General features: G+C 38.6%; 1 protein-coding gene across 1 annotated transcript in view; it reads left to right on the forward strand.

Moving 5' to 3' along the window:
- MGAM2 (maltase-glucoamylase 2 (putative)) overlaps positions 1-10,093 on the forward strand; it is an 84,219-nt gene that overhangs the window by 29,024 nt on the left and 45,102 nt on the right. Inside the window, 3 exon segments of the mRNA XM_014546707.1 lie at positions 1,223-1,340; positions 6,123-6,294; positions 6,816-6,932. Coding sequence (XP_014402193.1) covers positions 1,223-1,340; positions 6,123-6,294; positions 6,816-6,932 — 407 coding nt within the window.

Here is a 10,093-nt window from a genome sequence, read left to right on the forward strand (position 1 = left end):
CCCTCCCCCCCCGAGTGCACAAATTTTTGTGCACCGGGCCCCTAGTCTATATATATAAAAGGCTAAGTATCTGCCCTTCCCTCTGACCGGTAGCTATGACATGCACTGACCACCAGGGGGCAGACGCTCAATGCAGGAGCTGCCATGATGCACACTGGCTATTTAAAAATAAATGACGCCATGGACCTGGCGCTGACAAACCAACACTCAGCTTCCCCCAAGTGGGACACAGGCCCTGCTGCCACCCCAGAGTGACATCTCAGCAAATTGCAGCAAATGCTGCCAAGACCCCATGGTGCAAAATGTGGCCCAGGGCCCAACCCAACCTGGAAATGGTCACTGTGGGCACTGGGTAATGATGTCACTTAGCAACGCCCAGCTTCCTCTCCCTAGTGACTAGCCTCCTTTGAGTTTCTTTAGCCCAGGAACCCAACTTGCTTTATAGCCAGGTGCAAACATTTTATAGTTTAACCAAATGTTTGTGAAGCATTTTCATGTGCCTCATGTCATTTGATCCTCACAGAAGTCCTGGAGTAGGTAGATAGGAGACTTGGTAGAATCCTTTTCATTAGCTGGAAAACAGAGATTTAGGAAGTTTAGAAACTTGACCCAACTGAAAAGAAGTAAGAAATGGTGGAAGTAGAAGAGGAAGAATGAGATTGCAGGCCACAAGACAGAAGTGTTGACCATTTTAGGCATAAGAAAGGGAAACAATGACTATGCTGATTTCTAAAGGCAGGATCTAAGTTCTCATTCATGAAAGCCCCCAAATATCTCATTTTTTAAAAAGTGTAACTGAGGTGTGAAAGCTTGTAATTTCAGAGTGTATATATTCCCTTTTCACTGCCCTCCTATCTGTTCTTCATACATTCAATTCTCCTTGATTAAATATCTGTAGTTATGTGTGTGTACTTTATTTATATTTTATCTCAGATTAACTTCCCATTGCTCTGAGTTTTTTTTCTCCATTGCCACCACTCAGCACCATTCTTTGTGAGCTCAAGAGAATGCAAATTGATTTTAATGATTTACCTCAGTGAGGGGCTTAGAGTATGTCCCAGTTAGGAAGAGGCATTGGGATAGGATTTGAAATCTGAAAAGAGTTTTGCCAGGTAGAGATTGGTGGAGAAGGTACAGGAACCTGGAAGCAATTGGATTAGGTGGTTATTTTGTTAGAGCTTGTTGATAGGGAAGTGGCTCACCAATGGGTGTTTCCCCACAGGAGTTCTGGACCGCTCGCTTTTTGCAGGAACCCTCTGCATGGACGCCGAGGTTTACCAGGAGCTTCACTATAATGTCCACAGCTTGTATGGCTACTCCATGGCAAGAGCCACAGACTCGTAAGCACTAGGTTTTCCTTCTACTTCGAGATACGGGGAGCTGGGAGATAGAGGGTTTCTCTTGTCATCTATAGGTATATTTTTCAAATATATTTTGTGGTTATGTGGATCTAGAAACTCAGATCTTACAAGCTACTTAAGAGGTCTTCCTATATAATTCCTTGACTTCTGTGCAGGATTATTGCTTATTGGCTTGTGACTAAGGACTTGATATTAGTAGGCAATAATGTGCAAGGTATTTAGAACCTCCAATTGGAAGTCAGCCCTTGCTTGGGTTCCAATACTGAATGTGCTATGGTCACCACACAAGAATTGCCTGATTTAGCAAATAACAATACAGGATACCCAGTCAAGTTTGCAATGGACATATGTACTGTATACTAAAAATTATTAATTGTTTATATGAAATTCAAGTGTATTGAGTATCCTGTATTTACATGGCAATGTTATAGCAACCCCTCCTAGCTTTCCTCCCTACTGCCTGCCCCAGTCACCCTCTCAACTCTCCCCTCTGCCCCAAGACATACACAGTACCACTACCACCATGATTACTACCATTACCACCACCACCACCATCTCTATCACCACCACCACTCAATATGAAAGTCTAACAAAGAGACAGATGCTTCCTGCAAAAGATTCAGTCCTCTACATACTTTGTCACATTAATATTTTGCTGCTGACTTTGTAAATTGAGGAAAAGCTCTCTGCAAAATCTGCCCCCCTCCCCACCAAAGTGATAATTTACAATCATTATACCTAAGAGAGCAAGAAATTAGGGACTAAGATTAAGAAGATTTTAATTTAAATTTATAAAACAGACAGGGAAACTAAAGTCTTTGAATATTTGTTGGGGACCTTCAAGTGGCTTAGGAAAGAATGTCTTAGTTTTTCTCTACTTATATCCTTTTGCTTTGGTATTTCTGGAATACCATAGTGGGGAATAGGGGCAGGGAGACTTTGCTGTTTTCTCAGTCCTTTTACTTGACTTCTCTAGGGTACATAACATCACTGACAACTCCTTTGAAGCTTGGTTCCTTTAGTTCTGAGACACCACTCTATCTGGGCATATCTGCTCTTTTTCCAGCTGTCCCTTCTTAACCTCTGTTCCTTTTTGACCTCTGGATCTTTTTCATGTATTCTCTCATGATTGATAAATCTTAGGGGTCAATCCCTAGACTTCATTTTTCATTCTTTGCTAATACAAAAATAATTTATTTCTTCTCAGTTTTTACTGTAATTCATTCTGGTAATTTAAAAATCTATAATTCTATAAATCTATAGCTTAGATCTCTCCCTGATTTTCAGGCCCAGATATCCAAAATTACCTTCTGATCTTCTCTACTTGGATGTCTTATAGTACCTCCAATGCCATTCACCTTATCATTACCTATTTCTGCCTGGTCCCCACAGTCTAATCATTTTTGAAACTGCTCAATTCCCTATCTTGGTTGGTAGCAACACCATCACTATCTCCCAGACTCTGAAGTGAGAAACTTGGTATTATCCTTGAGTTATTTCTTTTCATCACATCCACTTCTACAATCAGGCTTCAGACCTTTTGACCCTAAAACATGTGTATAATCATCTCCTTTTTTCCTCTACTGACACTTTTTAACGAAGGCCATCATCATTGCTCAAGTAAAACTTACATGAGTCCCATAACTACTAGTCTCCCCTCCCTGACTGTAGCTTTACCTCCTACTCATCTATCCCTACTCTTGCTATTCAAAGTGTGGTCCAAGGACTAGCAATATTAGCATCATCTGGAAACATATTAGAAATGTAGCTCCTTGGCCCTCACCCTAGACCTTGGAAATGAGAGTATGAGTTTTAACAAGATTCCCAGGGGTATTGAATGTATGTTAAAGTTTCAAAAGATCTACTCTCTACTACTTTTGAAGTTACCTTCTGAATCACACGTCTGCTCATTTCTTTCCCCAGTGAAAATCTGCTCACTTCTTTCCCCAGTAAAAAATTATCTTTGGCTTGGTATCTTCTATACAATAAAATCCAGTCACCCCAGCCAAACCTGTAAAGTACTTCATAACTTAATGATTTCTTAGTATTTTCCTTTCATCCTGCTACTCTTATATCTTACACTCTGGTAAAACATAACTGCTCTTGCTCCCTAATCCAAATGCTATTTCATTCTTCCATGTCTTTGCATGTGTTGCTCTCCCTGCACAGGATGCCCTTCCCTGCCCAGTCAATTTTTCAAGTATGCACTTATCTTTAAAACCTCCCCTCAGATATTAAACCTTCCTGACAGTCCTAGGAAAAGATTACCCCCACACCCACCCCATATTTTGTGTTACCTTTGTTCATATTGTACTATGCCTAATATCCAAGCACTTGTATTATAGTTTTTAGGTATTTACTTTTTTTCTTGCTGGACTATCAATTTCTTGAGAGACTAGTCACCCCATATTTTCTTAGCCTGTGGAATCATGTGTATACTAAAGGCATGGTTGTTGAATAAATGCCTGGCCTGAGAAAGAGAAGAAAAATGGAACCTGATGAATTAGAGGCACAGACCGGGCCTATTTTGTTTTCCAACACCATTTTATCCTCATGACTTAATATTATTCTGGATTGTTCAATGAGAGAGAGTCCTTATCCACTAAATGCAAAAGATTTATTTCAATAAATGAAAAGCTTCAAAAAGAGGGACACACATTTCTGATTTCATTATCTTCCCTTTTCTGACTTGTTTCTCTCACTCAACCTTTCTGGGAAGTAAACTAGATGAATAAGACAGTTCCCTCATCTTTAAAATGAAAATCTTGGGTTGGTGTTCTTGTTCTGATCTATTTTGACTCATGGATGCTTCTAAGATTGAAGGTGGGAGGAGAGTGGATAAATGGACAGGGTGAGAAAGAAAGAGTAAGGGAAGGTAGGAGGAAGGAAAGAGAGTTTCAAATTGCTTCAATGTTCAAATCTTCATGTGATAAAAGTACTATAAAATCACATTGGGATTGGTTAATATGTTCTGAAGCTATGTCAATAATGGTTAATAGTTAAAAGGTCAAAGTTCCCAGAGAACAATGGAGATAAGTGAAACAGCCTTCAGGCATCACACAGAGTTGGTTAAAAATCAGATAAGATTTTCATTCAGTTGGATCTGGGCATCAGGAGAATTTAAATCACAGATCTGATGAACATTTAGCTCAACTTTTGCTGGAAGTATAGTTTGGGGACAGTAGTTACTGGTCTACAAAGAGAATTAAGTTCACTTTCCTCTGGCTTGAAAGTAGGAAGAAACCAGATCCTCTCAGATATCAAGACCTGACCATAAGTAGGCCCAAACTGAGAGATGCAAAATAGAGACTTAGGGATCTCTGGGTAAATATTTCCTCTTAAGTTGGAAAAAAACCCACCATGTTATCTAATCAGTGGTGCTATAATGGGATGACTCTAAATAAACCCTAAATTCACTTAACTTCATTTCCTGTTTCAATTTCACTTTACATAACTTGAATGTGTTTCTTTAATGACTGAGGATTGCAGGATGCAGTAAACCCTCACCAGTGGTAATAAACACAAAGTATTGCCAGTCCTTATAAAAGGAGAAATGAGGACAGGAGTTGAAGAATGAGTCCTTTCCATTCTACCCCCATTTTTTGGTCATTTAATTGTCAGAATTTAATTTTCTTAAACCAGTCTTCTATTTCAGAATTTTCTTCCTTTTTCCATTATAAATTGTTCTGCATGTGTACACTCCCCATAACATTCTTAAAAGTGCAAAGAGGAAAAGCATTGGTGGCTGTGATAGTGCCTATGAGGAATTGCCCAGTGCCTGATGGTACACTGGTCTCAGACCATGTGTTGGAAGGAAAAATAGTAGAGCTTGCCTGCAAAGAACTAGAAGCAACTGTGGCTCAGGTATCACCATCCAATAGTTGCATTATTGTTCAATTTTAAAACACTAAAGGTAAGTGTGAACTGTTTAGGAGAGAAGAGAGCAGGGAGAGGCCTAAGCAAAATAGTGTTCTGAATAAAAGCTAGGAAAACAGCCTACATCTTACTTCATGTTATCCCATCCCACCTGCCCACATCTGGTCTGAATTTCTTGTCTTTAATTCCTTTGTTTTACTTTTTATATAGTTTTTACTTGATATGTAATATGTTATAAGTAATACAATGAAAATATTTATATTTTAGTTACTTTTAACTTCATTAAGAGTGCCATATGCCATCTTTTGAGACTTATTCACTTCAAGTAATACTAGTTTGCACAGATTAAGATACCCTAACATTGGGAATTGCTAATAATAAGTTCCGAAGCTTCAGAGGAATCAGGTTCCTGGAGCCCAGACTGTGTGCAAAATCTCCTCTTAGGCAAAGAGCAGGTAAAGGGTTCTGACCTGAGCTGGTATTGTACTAAACAAGATTATGAATGGCAGCAAGGCATGGGACCCAGGTACATTAGAAAAACTTTCTCTAGAGGGAGAAGATAGGGCCAATAGCCCCTCATTCCAATGTATCATCGACCAAAGGGGCCAGAACACAAGCAGATCGAAGATGGAGGAAACATAATCAGAAGGCCAGGTGCCTAGAGAAATTCCTTGAGGGTACTGACTGTAAAGGTTTTTATTGTCTTACATGAGATCTGCATCCTTACCTAGAAATGAGAAAGAAGCTCTTAAAAATGCTAATCCAGTTTGTTCTCCTTCATGACACCCTGATGTTTTTTTCTCAGTTTGCTTGGACCTTTGGTATAGGTTAAGTCCTTGACATTCACAGTTCATTTCACATTCATTTGACTGTATTCCTTTTCAGGGCCTTGAATACTGTCTTCCCCAATAAGAGGAACTTCATCTTGTCTCGTTCTACTTTTGCTGGGTCTGGCAAGTTTGCAGCTCATTGGTTAGGGGACAATGCAGCTGCATGGGATGATCTTCGATGGTCCATCCCTAGTATCCTTGAGTTCAACCTATTTGGCATCCCCATGGTGAGTTTCACTCTCAACCAAGGAGCTTTGACATTCTTTCCATTACCAGTCTTTGAAGTGTCTGAAAACCAGTGAGCATACAACTCACTTTGATATGTATTGGAAAAATCAATTTTTGTGTGAGCTGCCTTCTGATGATAGAATGGTAACACTCTACCATTGTCATCCATGGATTCTCTGAAGTTAGAAAGGAGACTCCATGAGTAAAATGTATCAGTATCACAGAAAAATTCCATCAAAAGAGCATCAATGATAGCAAAGCATGAAATTGGGAACTGAATATTGAGGGTGAGCCCTTAATAAAACATACAACAGTCAGTCTTCCTCTCATCATTCAATCCATGATTGCACACTTTCTTTATTCTCCCATTTGGCTGGGGGCTTGCCCTAAAACCTTGGGACCTCTTTAAGCATGGAATGATGGGAATAAGAGATTCTCATTTCCTTTATCACATAGGTATACAGTCAATGCTTTCTCCTCTCCCACTGACCATTGTGCTGTATGTTTGCCTATTTTCCAGGTCGGTGCCAATATCTGTGGTTATAAAAATAATACCACAGAGGAGCTCTGCAGAAGATGGATGCAGCTTGGAGCATTTTATCCACTATCCAGGAATCACAATGGGCCTGGGTTCAGGGTAAGGTCTCCAAGAGAAGTGATGGAAACTTCTTGGGTTATCTAATTTACCTGTTTTCAAAGAGGGAGTTGAAGAAAATACTCCAGGTTGGCCCTAAGTTGGTCCAAGGGTATGGGGTGATGGTGTGTGGAATACATCTACACTAATAAAAGAGAAACATGGTAATTGCAGGAGCAGAATAGATAAATTTTCAGTGATAGATTAAAAAGTAGGGTATGGGGTGATGGTGTGTGGAATACATATATATATAATGGTTTTATTGTTAAAAACTCACCAACAAATGTAAGAGGGGTTGCTAAAGTTTCTATGGTGCTGCTATCAGTTCTGGTACCACTTTATATAAGATAGGACAATTGGAGTCCATTGATATTTTGCTTCAGTTAATACAAGGAAAACCACTCCTAGATATGGGGGATCAAGGAGAAAGGATTAAGGGAAGGCAGGCCAGTGATCTGAACATTTTTTCACAACATTCTATCTTTCTATGAATGGTTTGGGAGACCACTCCCTACTACTTCTCATGACATATCCTGCATTTCTCCTCTTCTAACCAAAATCATATTTTGATGGCAAGTCTATAGAAAGGGTTCAAAGTCTGTAGTAAGGAGATGTTTATCATGATGGTGATGGCAAGAACAAGTAGGGTGGGATGCCCTATCTTTTAATGAATAAACATGCAGCTGAAATGATTTAAATTAAGTGATTTAGCTATTAATAGGCACACTAGAGTAACATACTGATAATCATTTTAGTTCTTGTTCTTGCCTTTGTCCAATGACATCTCTAACCTGGAAAAGATCTGTAGTCAGATATTCAAAGTATTTTAACCCTGGGCTGTCCTAGCAGAGAGGGATGAACTATTTCTGAATTCCAAGCAGATGGCCAGAAGCAGGAAGGGGGGGGTGCTCTTCCTGAAGAGATAGCCTGGAGAAATTATGTCCATAGGAGCACTCAGATCACTCTGGCTGCCAGCTTACAGTGCTTGTTTTCTCTCCTCCCAACTAATGCCAGCCAGAGAATGATAATGGGAGCCACACATGGAAGTTTAAATGGGAATTGAAAAAGTACAAAGAAACAGGAACAATTTTTTAATCTACTTTATATAGCTCTTTATATAAATCTATCTTTACCATTATTTCAACCCATATTTTATACAAACTATTAATATGAGCTATTTTATATTCTTTTCTTTCTATAAAGTCTTCAAAACTCAGTGTACATTTTGCACTTGCAATACATCTCAATTTGGATGCTGAACTTACAGCAGCTGGAGTGAAATGTAGTCCTACCAAAACAATAAAGTTATGTTTACTGGAGAAATACTTTAACATTGATTCAGTTTTAGGTTTATATTTAAATTAACTATTATCAAATATAATTAAAAGTGTAGTTCCCCAATCTTACTAACTACATGATTGTATCGCAAATCAGCGAGCTGGACAAGACACCTAAATCAGCCATTAGTTAGGAGTTATCTTTATTGCACGCAGGTTCAGAGCAGATTACCTCTGTCAAATTCTGAACAAACACGGGAGGGAGTATTTCCTTCTTATATCCTTCTAGTTCTTCGTGTAAGAAAGCTTGTAACCTTGAATAGATATTATATCTAATCAAACAGCTGTAATATCTATACAGACAACTTGTAACTTTGAGTACATATTATATCTAATCAAACACCTATAACCTTGGGTGAACAAACACTTGGCAGAATATGTGAATTAATATAGTGTATCAGCTCCTTTAGATGGCTAGCTTGTAAGGTCAGACAATTAAGTTTATCTTTTCTATTCAAGCAAAAAAGCAAAGTTATTTTACAGTCTAAAAATAACAGAGTTGACCCATTGAATAAGAGACTGTCTAAGAATAACAGAGTAGTTCAAACAGCAGTTTTTCCTAAGGAGGGATTATTACCATGCTTCAATAAAAGTGCTTCATAGCCCCATGTGACTGATGGCCACCATGATGGACAAGGCACCTCTACATTGTCTCAGTTGGAGACCAGATGCTGGAAGCCATGGAGTGTTATTTTCTTGGGTGTTTAGCCTCATCGAGGTATAGAGTAGTTCTATTTGGAAGGGGGAAATGGGCAATTTGGGGAACAAAAGAAAGAAATAAATTTAGATAATTTTTCTAGAATTCAGTCCCAGTAATACTATAAGGATGACAAGTTTAAATTTGATATGCACATCTTTCAAAGAACAAGGAAAATGAACAATGAACAAAATGCATGTCCATCATTGATGGAAAATGTATGTTTCTGGGTCCTAAGAGAATTAGATTTCCCTCATAAAGGGTTCTTTCTTTGCTCTTAGATAAAATCTGCTAAAAACTGTCTTCCTGATTTCTTTGTACTTTGTGTATTGAAGAACAAATAGAGGTCACTGTCTTTGGGACAGAGAAAATAAAACAAATTTTGATGGTGAAAACATTATAAATACAACTACACATAAATTTTAAGATTGCAAATTCATAAAAGTGCATAAGAAAAAGGATGGATTATAGTTCATGGTGGTTTAAGGCATTGGGTTTCAATTTTTTAAAATATATTTTTATTAATTTCAGAGAGGAAGCGAGAGGGAGAGATAGAAACATCAATGATGAGAGAGAATCATTGATCAGCCGCCTCCTGCACACCCCCTATTGGGGATCGAGCCCGCAACCCAGATATTAGCCCTGACCAGGAATCGAACCAGTGACTTCTTGGTTCCTGGGTTGACACTCAAGCAATGAACCCCACGGGCTGGGCTCAAATGCCTTTTTAGTGGTAGTATGACTTTGTTATTATTATTTGCCAAATGAAGTATCATGAGAAACCTCAATATATAAAATAAATTGGAGCAGCTCTGGGGGAGCAGGGCCCACTATAGGCCCTTTATGTTCTTGGTAATCTCTGTAGGTTTCTTTATCATCCTGAGGCGGTCATGAATCAATGTCAGAAGACATGTGTCAAATTTAAACTCTGCCACGTCCTTGCAATTTTATACTGCATTTTTGACATGGTTTTCTCATCTATAAGATGAAGGAGCAGGTAGGTCCCAGATCCTTTCAGTTCTGGAAATGCTTCCACATCTTCAAGTTGGAGGACATAGCTATTTTCTTGTGAGAAAACTTATCAAAGAGGACTTTTATTTATTTATTTATTTTTATTTTTTAAAAATATA

This window comes from Myotis brandtii, unplaced genomic scaffold (genome assembly GCF_000412655.1).
Source record: "Myotis brandtii unplaced genomic scaffold, ASM41265v1 scaffold455, whole genome shotgun sequence".
Lineage (NCBI taxonomy): Eukaryota > Metazoa > Chordata > Mammalia > Chiroptera > Vespertilionidae > Myotis > Myotis brandtii.